Raw genomic sequence first — 19126 nt, 5'->3', positions numbered from 1 at the left:
GACAATCAATCCATCAAAGATTCTTTCTTTTGCTATGCAAATAACTTCCTTATTGCCTTGGTTCTCAACTAGTGAATTACATACTTAACTCCTGTTTTGCATAGTGATAAACATTAGGTTTGTCTGTTTAACTATCTGTAAGTAAAGGTAGTTAAAAACATGCTAAGTTGCTGGTCTTTGGGACATTGCACATACTAATGGCGTTTCTGAGCTAATCTGACTCTTGTGCCTGACTTTAGCTTGACTATGATATGAAATATTAAGCATTATGAATAATAAACATGGGTGCCTCATGTCATTAATAAAGCTCAAAGAATTTCTTCAGTGACAGCTATTGTTAAAAATCTAAGAAATTTTTGTATAAATTGGTCTGCTTGGCTGTCTGACTGATTCTAGTTGACTAAGAGGTTAATGATATTGTATATTTATTCTAAAAGGATCGAGTACAGTAACTTGTATGGTTAAATATGAAGTAGTAGGATTAAAGATTAGTGTGGTACAAAAAGAATTACATGTTGTCCTTCAGCTGTTGCTAAGTAGCTCTCATTTCCCTTTGCAGCTCGAAGTCCAGTGTTCTCCCACTTGTCATCATCCCTCCAGGGACTTTGGACTATTCGGGCCTTGAAAGCAGAGGAAAGATTTCAAAAATTATTTGATGCACACCAAGACCTCCACTCAGGTTTGTGATGAATTGACATGAAAAATCACATACTTTGCTCTGTGGGAGGGAAATATCTTATGCACTCAGCAACATGTATATAATGTACATTAAAACTGCCAGTGGTCAGGCATTAGTTAGAGTTGATGTAAATGGGACTAAGAGGTAACCAGCTCTGGGCTTTACTTGGCAGCGCCTTGTCTTCCTCACTCTTTTTCTGCCCTGACAAAGTTACTGCCCTCCTGCACTTCTATTGGCATAATTATTGATTTGATCACTGTGTAATACAGCTATCCAAAATGATCTGACTTAAAACCAGACTTATCAGCTCTCTTTTTTTTATAAAAGAGAGAGTTTTTTTAGTTTGAATCTTTCCCAGCACTGGGCTAAGGAACATTGAAACAGTTGAAACAGCACTGATCTTTGGCATGGAGTAATGACAAGCAATGCAGAAAGGTTTGGAATGGTAACCTTCTGCTGTGACTTGGTAGCAGCTGGAACAATTCATCTGACTGCAGCCTAAGCAATAAATAATGCCATACTTTGTTATGGCTACTTGAATTCTGTCTTTGGCCCTGAATTCAAACACTTTGTCTTTTGTATTGCAATGTCTTTTCCTGCTGTCTCCTGTGTCTTGTACTGTAGCATATCTATCTGGGGTGGAATTTAGCACCAAATTGTGGACACTTGGATGTGAGTGCCCAGTGGAGATGTCCACCTGTGAGCTTCCCCCAAAGTGGATATGTGCATTTAGTCAATTGAATAGCTCTGTAGCTCCACTGGCTGTATTGAGTAACTCTTATGGGAGTTTAACCAGCTGCAGCTGCCTCCGAAAGACTTGGCTCTGACAGTTGTGTTGATATGTTCTAGTTAAAAGCCTGTAGACTGTAGTCCAGCTACAGCAAACGTAGTTTACTTCTGCTTTTTGTATAAGACTCCCAAGTCCACTAGAGTTAAGAAAACGACTTCCATTTTAAATAGATGGACTATGTTTCAGGCCTTGACTGGTTTTCTTTTTCTTCCTATTTCTGTATGTTATACGAGCTGTGGTTGCTACTGTGGTTGCTATTAATGTGAAAAATAGATTACAACATTTCAGGAAAACTGGACAGTATTCTGATCATCATTAGTCCGTACAGACATGCAGTTGAAGATGGCAATGATTTTTTTTAACAACTTACGGCATTAGTATGAATTAGTTTAATAATAATTATACAGCTTAGTTTTCTAATAATCCACTGTTCTTATGTCTTTGTAAAATACGCTTCAGAGGCCTGGTTTCTATTTTTGACGACCTCAAGGTGGTTTGCTGTGCGTCTGGATGCCATCTGTGCCATTTTTGTTATAGTGGTTGCTTTTGGTTCCCTGCTTCTCGCCAAGAGTGAGTACAGATGTTAGAAAAAGTTCACCCAGTAATTACCATGTATAGTAATGTCTAATTCTTTTTCATAGTTTGCTGTTTCTAATTGTTTAAGGACTGTAATTAAGTTAAATGTTTCTTTCTAGATCAGGATCTCTTCCTCTGTCTAGGGCATTGGGGCTGTATCTGCTTTCCTGCAAATATTGGAGGCAGTTCAGATATCTTCTGGGTTTAGGCATGCATCTACCATCATCCCCAAATGTGCAAACAGACTTGCAGATCTGTAGTCTTCACTTTGGAGATTCTGGCTTTCAGAGCAATAACAATAAATAAATCTTTTTCTTTTTCCCCACCTTTGCCTTTCTTTTTTGGGCCTACAGGGCTTTGCTTTTCATACTGAAACACCCACAGAGCTGCTTCTTAACAAGGTTTTTCCTTTCTACACGTGGCACAGTAGGCCAAAAGGCAAGCTAAAATTCCTGGGAATACTCTTCTAGTATCTTGGATCAGCAGGACAAGCCAGTTCCAGAAAGAAAATCGCCTCGTAATAATGTATTTTATGTTCACTGTCACTCATGAACTGTCATTAGTGTATGCATCATCCAGGATGTAATTGGGTTAGATGTACTTGAATGAGATAGTCATCTAAAATATGAAGGAAAAAGTAATTATCTTGGACATGAAAATTAGTGCTAATTTGCTGGTTTTGTTTCTTTTCTGTTTCCTTTGGATATAAGTTCTGTATGTGCATGTGTATTTTAAAATTTGAACACTCTGTGCTACTCGACATTGAAAATTTTGAGGTGGATTTGTTGTTATTAAAATGCAAAAAGACAAGTCAAAACAATGGTCTTGAATCTTTCCTTGCCTCTGGATAAGGAGTAGCTCTCTTGAAGTGAATAGAGCTGTGCTAGGATAAAGTTCAAGTAAGTCGGAGCATAATCACGCTTAATATTAGGGCAGACAGAATTCATTTGTTTTGTGAGAGTAGACCCACTGAACACAATAAATGTTTATATAAACGGGGAGAAATATTCTGTCCTGTTATTTTATGTGATCACTTACAAGACTTCAAAGTTGATGTAAATGTTAGTAACTTAATTTGAAATTATTTTACGCTCATGTTTTGCATAGGTTTAGGGGCTGTTCTAATTCCCTTAGAAAAAAGTGAAAAGTTACTAATGCTCAGACAGATAGGGACAACCCTAACAAGCTGTATAAGTATAGTGTTGAGACTGAACCTCAGTTTTTACATAAAATGCCAGGCCAAGGAGAATTGGGATTATCTTTTTAAATATATGAGACAATTTCCAAAACATTCAAAAAAAAATGCAGCAAGTAGCTGTTCTGCCTGGAGCAATTCATTGCACAGAAGACAAGTGAGGTGTAACCAAACTAAATTCTGGCTATGATTCTTCCATCATGTAAGTAACCTCATGAAAGTGAAGTTAACTAGGATTTTGTGTAATTAACAGTGTACCTATTTGATTCTCTTTTTCCTTTGTTTTGCAGCTTTGAATGCAGGGCAGGTTGGTTTGGCACTATCCTATGCAATCACCCTCATGGGAACATTCCAGTGGGGTGTTAGACAAAGTGCTGAAGTTGAAAACCTGGTAACGTTTATTTCTTTCTTTTCGTGGTTGTGACACGAGGTGTTAAGGATGGGATTCTTCTTAATTAAATTAGGACATTAGTACCTTAGCAAGTGATTGAAGCATCACTTACAGTCCATAATGAAAAGTAGCCTCTTCTAGGGTATAATTTGTCTGACTGATTTTGAATGTCTGTTGAGATGAATTGTGCCCAGTGACTGTCCCTCTCCATTCATAGTAAGGGAGGCTTTATAATCTCTTCTAATAATCTCTCTCTTATTTCTTTACAGCAGAAAGGAGACTGTCTAGTTACAGTGTAGACAATTGCATTGCAACTCACTAAAATTACAAGAAATTAATCCCTCTTTATGACTAAGATTTTTTTTAAATGTGGGGTTTTTTTTAATTTGGGATTTTTAATTTATTATTGCATTTTTGAATTTGATTTATATCCATCATGGCATTTTAGGGTCCTGTTAATGCATTGTAAAGGCTTATATCTTCCTAATTTGTTGTAAGTTAATAAATAATTCGGAAGTATTTGTTTATATTCAGCTGAGAAGATTGTCTTCTAAAACACGTAAAGCAAAATGCCTTCCACCAATTTACAGTATTTACTAGAATATTTTAGTTTGCCTATTTACTTTAACTTAATACATAAGAAAAAAGACTATAAAAAGAACATACTGAACATAAACCTGAGGTTTTTTTGTGTTGTGTTGACAATGAAAGGTTACTTTGTAATTATGATTTGTTGACCATAGTCTAGGAAATACATGTAGTCCTTTTGTGGAAGTTACAGAGCCGTGTTTAATAACAGATAATAATAATGTTAGATTTGTGTGTTTTTGTCTAGCACATTTCTTCTTCAGAGCATTTTTCAGACATGAATAAACTAGTGGTGACAGACTTTGGTGAGAAATGGGAAGAAAGCTTTCACTTTTCTTTGTACCAGTTGAGAGGTTTTTAAACTGTCAATCTGTGGGACTCTTATGTAGTGAGTTACCCTTTTAGAGGCTGTGATGCAGAAGTGTTTTGGAGGAGAAAGGCTTACCATTCACTAAGCTGGCTTTGAAGTAAAATGCTGATCATTTTATGGAGCTGTGATTAGTATCAACTTCTTTGACAGGTGGACATCCACCAAAATCCGTTATTATTAAAGACTGACTTACATTTGAGGGAGGCAAGAACATTTCCTCTCTGTTCTACTCTACCACTCCTTCCTTGCATGTTTTTCCTTGGAGCTTATTTTGTAATGTGGAAAGGGAAGGTGGCAATGAGGTTGGAGAACTTGCTACCTGGTGACATCTGCCCTGAAATCCACTCCAGGCAAGATAAGCCTACTGGATATCTTTATGATCATTTTTTTTTTCAGAGCCCATCTATGAGTGGATACAGGTAAATAAAATAAATTGTATTGAAAAGGTGTCTGGGTGAGGAAGTGTACCAGAGCTTAAAGAGAACTTCAGTTTTTTGCCCAAGGGGAAGGAAGACTCTAGGTAGCTCAACTTTTGTTTTTCTTCCTTCCCAAAGGTTAGAGGCATCAGCAAATATTGCAGTTTCTTTCATATCTGGCTTTTAATACATAGGAAAACAAGTTTTATTGCATAGAAGTCACTAATAATATGGTGACAGCTATCTTGGATTGTGGAGCTGTTTGTGACAAACATATTTAAAAGATTTGCTGGGGGTGAGCGCAATGGTAATGATAAGGACAAAAAAAAAGGGATGATGAAGCCAGTAACTTGATGCTATCATGCGTCTGCCTGTAGTTCATATGGCAATTTCATTTCTAGCTTTGTTTTCCCAGCACACAATGAAATGGTGTCATCTTAGCCAAGACTGACAGACAACTGTCATAGCTTGAATTTCGGAATACTTATGCACGCACTTAGATTTGTAGGTACTCCCACTGATTAGAAATGAATGCTTAGGTATGGATTTATGTATCATGATAGATTTGGGTCTGTCATAGGACATGAGATGCATTCTTTCCACTTTTTCAGTTGTATGAAGTAAGCATAGGATGGTACCAAATACTCTTATCTGTGCTTAAAAGAAAAACTCTGGAATAATTTGCCTTGAATTTTTATAGTAAAAATACACATGCGCACACACACACGTATATATGCATGCAATATTGCAAAATACGCAATAAGCTGAAATTTATGTATATATGTCTTCTTTCCTCCCCTTAGATGATATCAGTAGAAAGAGTAATGGAATACACAGAACTTGAAAAAGAAGCTCCTTGGGAGACCAACAAACATCCACCACCTGAGTGGCCAAGCCAAGGAATGATAGCATTTGAAAATGTTAACTTCACTTACAGTCTAGATGGGCCTTTGGTGTTAAGGCATTTGTCTGTTTTAATTAAACCAAAAGAAAAGGTATGTATTTGGCTGTCTTTGGCCATTCACAGAAATTAGGCAAAGATGACAAGTTGACAAGAAGCTGTGTGATAAAAATACATTATAAAATATATCGATGTTAGGAAATTAGTAAATGTTCTTTTAAAAAATAAGCCTTAGTCATATTTAATAGCGAAAGTTGGAGCCTATTTATTTCGTGTAAATGTAGCATAAACGTGCCTGGGAACATGATATTTCTGTCTGTCAAAACAAAGGCTTAAATATATTCGATAATTTTCTGGTAAAATTTGGGTTTCATCAGAAAGTGGCAGACCTTCAAAATACAGACTACGCCCAAAACATTTGTTCAAATCCGAAGCAAATGAAGCTGCATTAGGAAACTGGGGATTCAGTAGAGGGAACGTTAATGGAACGAAGGGTGTCAACACGCAAGGTGAGCAGAGACAATTGAAAATAAGGAATGTACACACTTTTGCACAGCGCCCCAAATGGAAGAGAGAAGAAAGAAATACAAATCAGTTGCGTAAGTTCAGAATTGGGGATTTTATTTCAGTTCCTTTCGGCTACCAATCGAATTAGCTGTTGCCATTAATTAGATTGGTAGACAAAAGAAACATAGAAATAAAACTGTCCTCCCCTGCAAATTTGACTCTTCCTCCCCAGTTTTGACACCATCCCAATTGAAAGAGTGATGCAGGGAAGGTCTCCCCCGCAGACAAAATGAAATTAGAGCCCTGCAGTGTTAATTCATGCTTTCCTACATTTCAAATGCACATGTACTTTTTTGATTAGGATATCTTCCCTAGGAGGCTGGTTCAACTCTACAATCATTGCACAGGCCTCATTTGTAACACGCTTTTCCATTCAGTCCCAAACCTGTTTCGTTGCTCAAGTGGATCTTTTTAATAAAATGCATGTTACCAGAATTGCACCCAACTTTGCTGCATGGAGGTGATCTCATAGAATTAGGTATGGGTGAGTTAAAAATGGTGTTTAAGAAGAAGAGCAAAAGGGATGCTTATCTGCTCTCTACTTTTCTTGCCTATGGGCCATGTCTTTAGCTGTTATATATCACTCCAGTGTAATAACAGACAAGAAGATTTACGTTCTTAGTGAGAGACAAATAAAATAAAATACAGAAGCAAGAGATATTAGCAGGGTATGACTCAGACCTTGATGGGGGCAGGAGGGGGAGGCATGACCGGGTGTATTTATTTTTGATGATTGGTTATGCTGTGTTTTTGCCATCCTGAAGTGAATTTGCCCAGCTTGAGACTGTTGCCAAGAACTTCATGTTTGTTTTCTATAATGTTTTGCACAATGCTGCAGTAGACTGCCACTGTGTAAAATAAATCTCCCAAGCATCTGTGCCCCTTATATTGGTTTTAATTATGGTGAAACATTTCTTCAGAACCAGGTTTCCAGATCCGCTAGGGATTCTGCCCGTGCGGCTGTCAGTGAGAGCTTTTACACCATCTCATAGCCCTGGCTCGTAGAGACTACTCGTGGCTGCAGTGCCACTGGCAGGATGAATGAATTCAAACTTCTGCCGTGCTTGTAGGGTTTTTTTGTGGCCACCCCAGCACCCAGCTTAGGAAGCTGTAGGGACACTGAGAATGGAGGAGATGATTACTAGCAGAACATTTGTGGGTTAGGGTCTCTTGATCTGCTTGTCTCACTGTTCAGTATTTCCCTAATTTTTCTGCAAGTGAAGCAGCCTAGGAAGGACTCTCTGTTTTAACATCTTTGATGATGTAGCAGAGTCTGTCAGAGACAGACCGGGGAGTGCTCATGTAAGGAGTTCTGCCAGCAGCTGGCTGTGATTAACCTCTTCAGCTACTATAGCTGCAGCAGGAGAAGGTTAGCATGTGCTGCCTTGGCTTTTAAACACCGCTATCTTTGTTTTAGGGTGCTTACGAATGCTTATTGACTAATATATTGTCAAATGCACCTTGTCCTGACAGATCCTAAATCTGAGGGTAGGGTTACATGAAAAAGTTAGGAGGGTGAGGGTCTAGAATTACAGCATGGCAGCTGTTTGCATGAATACTCTTACACGAGAGGGAGGTTGCCTGAGGGATAACAAAGACGAGGGCAGTTTCAGTGGAGTAGATGACATGCTGTAAATCTCACTCTCATTTTTTGTGCAGCTCTACTTTGAAGCACAAGTGACATTTGAGTAATTATGTGCCTAGCGTAGCAGGTGTACTCCTGTGTATGCACATGGCTTGCACTGGGCAACAAAATCCTGGCCATATGATTCCTGTTAGGTGACTGGGACTCCCATTTGTAGACCATCGCTGTGTTTGCACTGGCTATGAACATGCCCCGCTGAAGAATACAATGTAGAAAAAAACAGAAAGGGTATACTGAGAGCTGTTTCACATTCATGTCAATTTTCAGCAGCCTGTAGTCAATTGGACCAAAAATACAAACAGATTCCTCTAAATACTGAAGAGCATAGTCCTTTCATTTGATGCCAAACTGAAAGTGGGGTTTTGACAATATGCAGAGCAGCTGCATTTTTATTTTAAGTATCAATGTATTTTTTATGTTTTTCTTTATATCCTTAATACAATACTTTGTATCACTGACATTTGCAGAGAAACAATTGAACTTTTGTTTTCACAGCTCTGGGTGTCTGTGTTCTCCATTCAGCATTTTCTTTCTGAACTGTAGGGTAACTGTTCAGAACTATTTTTCCTTTGTTTCACTGATATAATTTAGAATACTAGACATTTTATCATTTATTGTAACAGATTTGCTTAAATTAGGCTGTATCTTTAATAATAAGTGCTGTATAAATGTTAATTAGTTTATATACAATAGTACAATAATTAATTGTTGGATGAAAACGTTGAATCAGAAGACACAAGTAGAAAATACCTTTTAGATTATGCAGCGTTTCTCCCTGCGATGTACTTTTTTAGTGCCTTGTGTATTTTTGATCAAATGTGGGCACTGCTGCTTTGCCTGAGCTTAGTGTCTCTTGACGGTTAGAAAGTTTCCGCTTACTCTTTGATGTAATGTTTCCTGTGCTTAATTTCATTTCAGCAGTCATTACTGCATGCATCTGAGTCTCAGGCAGTGGGTAATTGCCCTCTGGTGTCTGTACGTATACTCATGAAGGTTTTCGTGTTTCTTCCTCCCTTCTGCACCCCAATCACTTCGCCAGGCTATATTGTACATGTTTAATCCTCATAAATCCTTCCTCATCATATCAATATCTCCAACCCATATTAATTTTATGTTGCACTTCTCTGAACTCTTTCCAGTGTGTTGATTTCTTTCTGGAAATGTAGCAATTAGAACTGAGTGCAGGAAATAACAAATCCTGCCAGATCAGATCTGTGTAGAGGGTTCCTCCCATCACCTTCTATGATACAATTGATTACTGTACATTGTTTTCTCTAAGAATCCTTTACCTGAAGACAACGTATTAAGAAAAAGATTTTGCTGTTTGGGTAGTGTTTAATTGCCACTAATTATGTGTCTCCTCCCATTTATTAATGGGCCTACTTTCTCCCAAGTGTCAGTTTCATATGAAATACTTGTAGGTCTTAACTCCTTGTCATTAAAGTTAGCAATCCTATATTTTGTGTTTTATCTACCTCTTTTTTCTGAAAGCATTTTTTTTTCACATTACTTACAGCTTCTGATTTTTCTTTGGGAACATACAGAAACCTGAATCACTGTAATTTTGTTATTCATTGTTCCTCCTGTTTGGAAAAGAATTGCAGCTTGCTCACATGTCCTTGTACTTTCAATGCTTGTGTCCTCTCTGTTGAAGCTCTCTGAAGCATGAATACAGTTTATAATCCTTCTGCTAGTTTTAGCTTTATTTTGGCTACTTTGACTACTTTGATGTACTTCACCTTAACCATGCTAACCAAAATCAGTCTCACTTATTTAAAATGGGAATACTGCTCATACATTGTTCCCAAAGTGCTTTATGGGAGTCCCTTTTTAGACGGAGAAGTAGGTGCATGCCTGAAATGATTTGCCTAACATCACACAGCAATCCAGATTTAGTATAAAAAATTAGCAGCCTTGAATCACATTACTCTGTACACCAAGCCACTTTATCTTGTTTACACAATAAAACACCACACTTTAAGGGAAAATCTTTCACCTTTGAATATGATCCAAGAAATTGTTGAGTATCCAAATGTCACCTGCATCCAAACTGATTTCGGGGGAGGTTTTTTCCTCTTGAAAAATGTTAATTATGAAGAAGTTTTATTTGCTGCTTGTTCTAATGTAAATCCTGTGTTGCTGTAAAATTGTTGCTTGACATATTAATTTATCCTGAAAAGCTCATGGTTTAATTGTACAAGCTTGGCTTGCTCTTAGGTTGGAATAGTGGGAAGAACTGGAGCTGGGAAGAGCTCTCTGATAGCAGCCCTCTTTCGCTTGGCAGAACCCGAAGGAAGGATTTGGATTGATAAGTACTTGACATCAGAGCTAGGACTTCATGACTTGAGGAAGAAAATTTCAATTATACCTCAGGTAAGAGAGTAACTTGCTCTGCTTTAACATTTTCAGTATATTGCTGTAGTATTTAAAATGCTTTGCCAGGATATCTTCCCCCTGCACCCCTGTATGCAGTAGACGTAGAAACTTTGTTGAGGCATTATTCTTATTTGAGTAAGGTCTTGATTATTGTAAGATAAACAGAATCAGCTTTGGGGACTGCAGCGTTTTCTTCCTAGTTTTGTCTCCTGTCTGTTCCCCTGGAATACTTGTGAGTAGGTGTTATCAGTATGCTGTCCTCCCATAGTCTGGGAAAGAGCAGAGAAAATCTGACAGGAATATACTGAGCTTCAGCAGTTCTCTAAAGTCGCTTGATCCTTTGGCAGCAATTCCTGCCTGATGGGTTGCCTGAGGCTTCCTTAGTAAGGGACTTTGAGGGACCACTTTCACCTCTCTAGTCACCCCTCTACAAACTGACTGAGGCTAGATCTAGAAAGAGCAAACATGGCAACTAGAAATGAGCTACCAGCCTTTCCATTATTTGGAGAAGGTTGGACAGTAGGAGAGCAGAGGAACAAAAGAGTTATGATCCATAAAGCTTTAGAAGCTGCATGGAGGAAGGCTGCAATGCAGGAAAAAAGCTAAGATGGAGTTGGGAATAGCCTCATCCCTGGTGCTGGAGCAGAAGGATGTTGCAAGAAGTCCAGTAGGTCACAGGTCTTCTCTTCTATGGTCTTTCTTTCAAATGCAACATTGAATCAGAGAAGAGTTGTGTATAACCTCAAAACTTCCTGAAGGCAGATCCCAGTGCAGGCTACTGTGTTTCAGGAGAGCTCTCTTCCATGATCATTTGCTCTCCACTGGAGAGGAAGGAAGAGGGAAGAACGCATATACTGCAAACACAAAGTCATTTTTTGGCAAATAATTTGTTTGGTATGTTCTACCAGGTAGGTAGAACAGTAGGCTGGAAACCAGAGGAATTCATTTGCCATGTTTAGCATTAATTCTCAGATTTCTCTTTTTTGTTACATAAGTTGTATTTAGAGTCCTTACACCATCTTTGTATCTGAATGTTTGCTAGCCTGTTGGTAGGATAGCATTCAGAGTGTATTACTTTCTTTAAATTGAGAATCTGATAGAAGTGGTAATGAACTGTGATTCTAAGCCTCTCTTGATTACCTGTTTGGTTTTTTTTTAACTTTCTCTAGAATAGGAGTCAGAGAAAAGAAGCAGGTATGCTATTATTAAAAAAAAAAAAAATTAAAATAAAAAAGGTACTCCCCCAGCAATTGAATTGTTGCCTAGTGCAAGGTGTCTTTTGTTTCTGCATGCTGGAGGCTTTGTTATTGCACAGCGGAGGTACTCCCTGGAACTAGTCCATCTTTTGTATGTAAAGAGGACTTTATGTGGATTTAAGGTCTATTTTTTTGTTTGTACGTAGCGTTCTTTTCTCCTGAAAGTAGATGATCATCAATTCGTTCAAGGTCTACAGGTTTTTGAAAGCCTTGCCTGTAGCCATTGCAGGTGATTTCTACATTTGGGAAAATTCAACCCAATTGAATAAAATAGAGTACGGAGACAGGAAAATTGCTGACCGAATACTGTTTCTACAGATTGAGTAAAGCAGATGCGCAGAGTTCACTGCATTTAATTATACAGGTGTTTTCTTTCATGTCTATTTACATAGTTGTAAAACTATTTTAATCCAGTTGAATTCTGTGACTTTTATCGAGTTTGTATGATAGGGTTTTCATCATGGTCCCAGAGGGTTTTAAGTATCCAAAGGCTAGCAGGTAGCATTTATTTTCCACATAAGGCAAGACTTGTTTCCACTAAAATTATGCAAAACTATGAAGTGGTGGTAGGAGGAAGAAGAGGGTTTGGAATAAGGTTTATACTGTAGTAAACTGAGTGATAGGCGTTGTCTTGTATTGCGTTAACAGCAGTGTCAGTAATAGAAACAGTAATGTAACATCAAGTAGTTATTTTGCAGCAAATATATTCATAATTATGTGGGAAGCTAAGAAACCAGAGGGAGAGATACTTATTAAAATTATAAGACATGCTAAACAGAACCATTCCTAGAAAGTGATGAGGCAAGACTGAAGTTTTCTTATATGTAAGTTTAAATACCTACCTGGAGAAATAAAAATGTGCTTAGACTTCTAATTGCTTGCTTGGATGGAGCTGTATTTGTAAATCTTTTCTATGCAAATGTTGTCTGCCTTCCTGACTGCAAGCATTTTTACAACAATTATTTACAGGTTTGTCTTATTACTTTCCTCCCATAAACCAGACTATTTTAAATAGTAATCTGTGTCAGAAATGATAATTAAAAAAATATCCTTATCTTCTGTTGCAGTACATGTCTGTTGTTAGGACCTTTATAATAGTTACACTTTATAAATTCAGCCTCTTATTTTGCTAACCTATAAAAATGGATTGAAAAGGAAAATAAGTGTAACAGTACCTTCAAAACACACCAAATGGGGTATTAAAATATGTATTGTTAAACAAATTACTTTCTAGGTGTTTTTGAAGAGAAATATTCTTTAACCTTTAAATGTTTTTATTAAATCCTTTTGTTCATTCAAGAGGTTTTTAGTAAAATGTTGCTAATGGAATAGATGTATCAAGAAATGCATACGTTCTTTTACATAGCTTGTAGCATGTTCTGTCTTTGTTAATCCTTTTATACTACTCAGAGTGGTTTAGAGTTGAAGACACAATAAAAGGGCTAAGGTGTAAATTTCTGTTCAGATTTGCTGCAGCCCTTTGGAGCTGGAGGGTTAGATGGGGCGTAAGTCACAGCATATGTTAATCTCAGAGTAAGCTGAAGTTACCCAATGTAAGTTTAGGCTTTATTTCCTAGGGGAGAAAAAAGAAAACATTTTACATAAGACTTCTCCAATTTAAAGAAAACCAGCAATGTGATGAATGGTCTCCATCTGTGATTAGCGCTGTTACAGCTTTTGACTTCTTCTTGTCTTTATGTGTGGTATTAAGAGGAGTTTAGCCCTAAAGTCATGTCAGTGCATGCCTCTCGGGTCTGGCAACTCACATTAGTGAGTACTGATCTGTTGCTTAAGGTGTTCTGAACCAAAAGTCATTTTCCCAATCTCAAACACTGCATTTTCCAGTGCAAATTGATGTGTGCCAGTTTGATTAATGGTCTGTTATTGCTCTGACTGGGAACTGAAATAGAACAAAACCTGCTTCAACCACAGGTAAACCCACATTGGTACCTGAATAGGAGAAGGTACTGATTTGACTCCCTGGTATAGGTTAGGTTAGGGCTTTGCCCAGTAGTGCCCCAGTTCTGAATAAGTTTACTTTGATGCTGTGGCAGTATAGATTTACTTCTATGTGTAAGAGATTTAGATGTTGCGTTGAAATGGTGAAAGCTGTTCCTCTTAGGTTCTGGTGGTAAAATTGAGGGGCTTTTATGATTTGAAATGAAAAAAACAAAACAAAACAAAAAAAAAAAACCAACAAACCCACAACCAAATAGAAAAGGAAAACCAGAAAGACGTTGTGAGCTTTTTGATTCCTCTCTGGTTTGTGTACTTTAAAAACAAATTTTGAAAACTACCAAAACATAATTTAGGAGTGTGAGGTCATTGACAGTGGTAGTTACTGGTTCTCATTAACAATACCAGGAGGATAGCAGTGATTTCATGTAAGTGTATATATATATAGCTTGTGGCATCAAAACAGTGTCATGTAAATGCCCATTTGAGTGCCGACATAACTGTGTACAGCAATTTGCAAACAGACCTGCCCTGTTTGGTAAATTATCTTCACACAGACTGGTTGAACACTTGCCTTTCCCCTCACTTTAAGCTTGCTACTGTGAAATACTCCTTTGCATTTCATAAAAGATGGCTTATTGTTGGATATTTCTGTGCTATTGTTGGTATAGGTTAGTTCTGATTATTACTGAATTATCTATTGCAATATAAAACCTGTGTTTATAATGGAATGCTAATTTTGCTGGGTTTTAGGAGCCTGTTTTATTCACTGGAACTATGAGGAAAAACTTAGATCCTTTCAATGAATACACCGATGAAGAGCTGTGGAATGTCTTGGAAGAGGTGACTTATTAAATCTAAAAATGTACATCTGAAATTTACAAGCCAAATAAAACTACAGTGCTTGTGTGCATTAGGTTTTAGATGTTTTCATCAGGTTTGTTAAAGGGCATAGCTGTTGATGGAAGAAGGTAGACTGTTGTGTACAAGTTTGTGTATATGTGTGTTTGTGCATGTGTGTGTAGACATGTATAATGTTATATAAGCCTTTTATGAAAAAAATTATCCTTTGGGATGATGCTTTGGTTACGTTTTGATTCATATCTTAGTTTTAATTAACATTAATAGATTCTTAACAATGTGCTTTAATGTTTTTAGAATTCTATTAACTGACATGCTGTGTAATCCAACTTGGCACTTACTCATTTTGTGTCAGAATATAAAAGGTAAACCTTGCATACTTATTGTTGTGTCATCAGACACACAATAGCTGATTTAAAAGGGAGTTACTCATCCTACAATATGTTGACATGTCAACAGGTGCAACTGAAGGAGGTTGTGGAAGATCTACCTAATAAAATGGAGACGCAGCTGGCAGAATCTGGATCTAATTTTAGTGTTGGTCAGAGACAGCTGGTGTGTCTTGCCAGAGCAGTTCTAAAAAAAAATCGGATCCTTATCATCGATGAAGCAACAGCAAATGTGGACCCAAGGTAAAACCAAAATCTGCCATGTTAAGATGAGCTGTTTTTTCTTCTAATGTGATCACATCTGTACTGTAGAGATGAACTTAAATACTTTGTATTTCTTGTAGTTTGTGTTGCTATTTTATGTTTTCCATGATAGCATCAAAATTGTCTATTCAAAATGGGGTAGTGAGCTTTGGATACAGAGCAGATTATATAAACTAAGTGTTCAAAATACCCCTAATTTCAGTGCCTTCCGTAGAGTAGTAAAATTAATATTAAAAAATTGTTTGTCCTGCAGCCATAGACAAGAAGACAAGAACCTCCTTGGAAATGCAGATCAGTAACATGAGAATAGCCATGAAACAAGTTCAGTTCTGTTGATTTCAGGATGAAGTGTCTCTTGGAAATAAATAAATAAATCTTCCCCCTGCCCCACCAAAAAGCCTCCAAACTAGAAAGCTGAAAAACAGTTGTAAGCAAAACTGGGTACTTCTGGTTATGAGGTGCTGTCCCTTCAGATGGCTCAGATGCCAGTGTAATGAATTACAGATAAAATAGGGTCGGGGGGAAAGGTAAGCTATCCTAGACACCATAGGAATTGCAAAACAGATTTGGAGATGTTTAAAGCTACAGGAGGGACTCATTTATCATGCATTATTTTGTCTTGTATAACTCAGGCTGGCAGAACTCAATTCAGAGTTCCTGAATTCATTCCTGTTTGAACTAGAGTGTACTTCTAGAAGAACATCCAACCTCAATAAAAAAAAAAATTCAATGACAACCCTTGTTAAATTGTTCCAATAGCTAAGTACCCCCACTGTTAATTTTTGAAACATTTGAAACACTGGTGGAAATATTTGGAAACAATACTGCAAAGTACTGCATCAATTAGTCTGGGCTGAATATATAGTTCCAACAAATTATGGCTTGAGGGAGAACTCAAAGTCCAAAGAGGACAATAACACAGCAAGTCCCTCAAACAGATGCATTAAGGATTTTGTATGTCATCTGGGCGTGACTCATTTTTATAACATCATCTTGGGGGAGAAATGGTGCCACTAGGGTAGCTTTGCAGTTCAGCTGACAGTCTCTTTCTAAAACCTTTAGAGAAGTGCATTCTCTTCCCAGAGGTGCTCTTTTCTTTCTTTTTTGGCTATTAGTTTATTTTTGGCTGAGCACTGATAGATTAACTGTGATTAATCATAGCTGTGGAAATTTAATACCATCTTACTCATCCTCCCTATTTTGGCATCTCGCATGTGTGTGTTCTCAACTTGCACTATCCTTTTAATTGATCTTGATTAATGTGTGCTGCAATATATATTATAATAAGGTAAATGTTTGTTTGTATCAACTCTAGGCATAACAATACAAATAATAACTTGGAACTTCTTTGAATTCAGTTTGCATTACAGTCATTATTACCTTTTCCTTAATGTGTTGCTATAACTAGAGCTGAGTATTTTTCAGCTGTGCAATCTGATAGGACACTCATTAGGAAATGCTGATGTGGGTTGCTTAACTGAGAAGTTAGGGAGGCATTTTTGGCATGTAAGGAAAACCTCCTCATCTTCTGATGCACAACCCCCGTACCTGGAATCCTTGTCTCTAGCCTGGCGGCAAGCACACATCATATCAAGCACCTGGGATAGGAAACCAGAGGGAGCTGCTGCCGGCTCTGGAGATATTATATCTTTTTTTTTTTTTGTCTTTCTGGCTCTTGATCTCTTTGCCTCAACGACTGCTGCAACCATGTCCCTTCTCCAGTTCAACCTGAAAGCAAATGTGAGAAGGCAGGGTTTGGGGGTGGGAGTAAGAGAAGAAAGGGCGAGATGGCATGAGGCTGTGGATGTGACAGCGGGGTGAGAGCTGTGCAGTGTACCTTCCCCAGGGCTGAGGGGCTACTCGCCATGTTCCTCCAGCTTGGCTAGGCCTTTCTTGTCTGCTGCTGAGTGAAGCTGAGCAAAGGAGTGAAAGGAAGGAACCTTCTCCCTCCTTCTTACATCTTCCAGCTCCCATACGTACCCTTATTATCCCTGGTGCTCTTCGTAGCTACCAGCTGCTCTGCGTGTTGCAGGGCTGTCGGTGCTGTCGTGAGGGAGAAGAGGAGCTTGCCATAAAGAAGGTTGCCCTAAGTCAGACCACTTGCATGTTTTATATGATGGCTGACAGATGTTTAATTTTATCTTGTCTTCATCCTGAAGCCAGTGGTCTCACCCCAAAGAATGGAGTCATTTTAAAGCTGTTGAAGTATTCTGAAAAGTTGTGTGAAATCTGGAGCAGAAGAGCTGAAAATCTTTCTGTAGTCGCTTTGGTGATATATTGAAATAAAATCCTTAGTAACTGAGACACTTTTTAAATACAGAGTAAGTTGAATTTACTAAGCTTTCTGCTCACTGATTACAGTATTATGCATTAACTCGTATTTGTATGGCTTATAGAGGACAAAACTTTTTGGGACCAGTCCACTGCCATGTTTTTACATTGGTTGTTTATTGAATCTGGTAAAAATAGCCATGTCACATAGTTCGGTTCATTAGCCATCTTAAACTTGTAAGGTTTAACCTTTCATTACATCTAACTGCAATCTGTAACTGTTTCTCTTTTGCAGAAAATTTTCCCAAGCCACTCAGGAATTGTGTAGTGTGAGATACACTTCCAGGACAATCCCAGGAAGACATTAGACAGAAGATAATGACTTATCCAGTGTTCCTTTCAGCAGCTTGGTTGCTTCTCATTCAGATTTTCTTGCTCTTTAGTTTACACAGTCAACTAATTCAGGTTACACCAGATCTTGGGTTGCTGTGAAACCTGGTTTTAGATCCTCAACCCACAATGCCAACGGGACAGCTATACCACCATTTTGTGATTTCTCATTGTACTGTTCCTTGAAATGGGGAGTATCATGGTTCCCATTTTCATATAATCAGATTAGGGTTGAGTTTTTGTCATCCAGCAGCCCTAGTTTTGGTATTGAGGTTGCATCTTTGGCTTCTAATGTGCCTGAAAGATGATGGGGTTTGATCTACTGAAGTGGGTGATGGAATCACTTGGCACTTACCTGACCATTTTCTCAGTGTGGGTAGACACCACCCTGAAAAAAGGACAGAAAGGCTGCTTCCTTTGGCACTTTTCTAGAGGGTAGACGTGTGTAATGTGATATAGTCTCTACACTCCGTCAGCACATAATTCTGTACGCAGGTCCTTTTCTTAGTCTTTTAGATTTTCTTGCCTTTCCTACCTTCTTCCCGAGATTCTCCTGGAGGTTACTGATGGTGATTCTGCCTGCCACCCCAAAAACTATACTCCCAGAATCTACCATGAACCTTAGAGAGGATCTGGTCGAGTCCCTATCAGCGGACATGTCTGCATGAGATTTCATACTGTGATATTTGAAGATCGAGCTATTAGGTCTGTTTCTCATTATTTTATTGTCTCATTTTAGAACATTTGTCACACCTACAATATGACAAGCAGTTTCTTATTAGGGATAAGCTTATATTCAAGAAATACCTGTTTAAGATAGTAGTTTGATAGTATCTAAGAATGAGAAATGGTTTCTGTTGTAAATGTAGGAAGAGGTGGTGCTCTAAGGAATGCACATAATAAGGGAAGATATAATAAATGAATGCAGAGTTCAAGGATGTTCAAGGATGAGGCATTCTCTTCAGATAACAGTAGGAATAATCCAAGAGTTACATAGCATTTTGAACCCTTTAAAAAGTTGTTTTCAAAATTCCTGAGCAAGCTATGATTCTCTGTGCTCCATAGCAACTCTGACAGAAACCTCACCTTGAGCTTGACTATAAAGAAAGAAAAAGATTTCTTTACGTAATTCAGGGAGTATTGAGCCTTTTGTTTCTGTTTTGCTGTTCTAACCATTGCAGAGAACACATTCCACTGTCTATATAAGCCTCTTCTCTACTAAGTATTTTCATATATGGCCCTGAT

The 19126-nt window shown here is 37.9% G+C and overlaps 1 protein-coding gene across 1 annotated transcript in view; it reads left to right on the top strand.

Moving 5' to 3' along the window:
- The window catches only part of ABCC4 (ATP-binding cassette, sub-family C (CFTR/MRP), member 4), a gene marked incomplete at its 5' end in the record, with an annotated part of 136217 nt that overhangs the window by 93779 nt on the left and 23312 nt on the right, over window positions 1-19126 (top strand). The window contains 7 exons of the mRNA XM_010081513.1: window positions 560-679; window positions 1929-2039; window positions 3531-3631; window positions 5809-6000; window positions 10336-10491; window positions 14460-14549; window positions 15027-15199. Of these exons, the coding sequence (XP_010079815.1) occupies window positions 560-679; window positions 1929-2039; window positions 3531-3631; window positions 5809-6000; window positions 10336-10491; window positions 14460-14549; window positions 15027-15199 (943 nt within the window). The remainder of the gene's footprint in view (window positions 1-559; window positions 680-1928; window positions 2040-3530; window positions 3632-5808; window positions 6001-10335; window positions 10492-14459; window positions 14550-15026; window positions 15200-19126) is intronic.

This window comes from Pterocles gutturalis, unplaced genomic scaffold (genome assembly GCF_000699245.1).
Source record: "Pterocles gutturalis isolate BGI_N339 unplaced genomic scaffold, ASM69924v1 scaffold17486, whole genome shotgun sequence".
NCBI lineage: Eukaryota > Metazoa > Chordata > Aves > Pterocliformes > Pteroclidae > Pterocles > Pterocles gutturalis.
The sequence above is the reverse complement of the archived record's forward strand: the minus strand, read 5'-3'. Positions and strand labels throughout refer to the sequence as shown.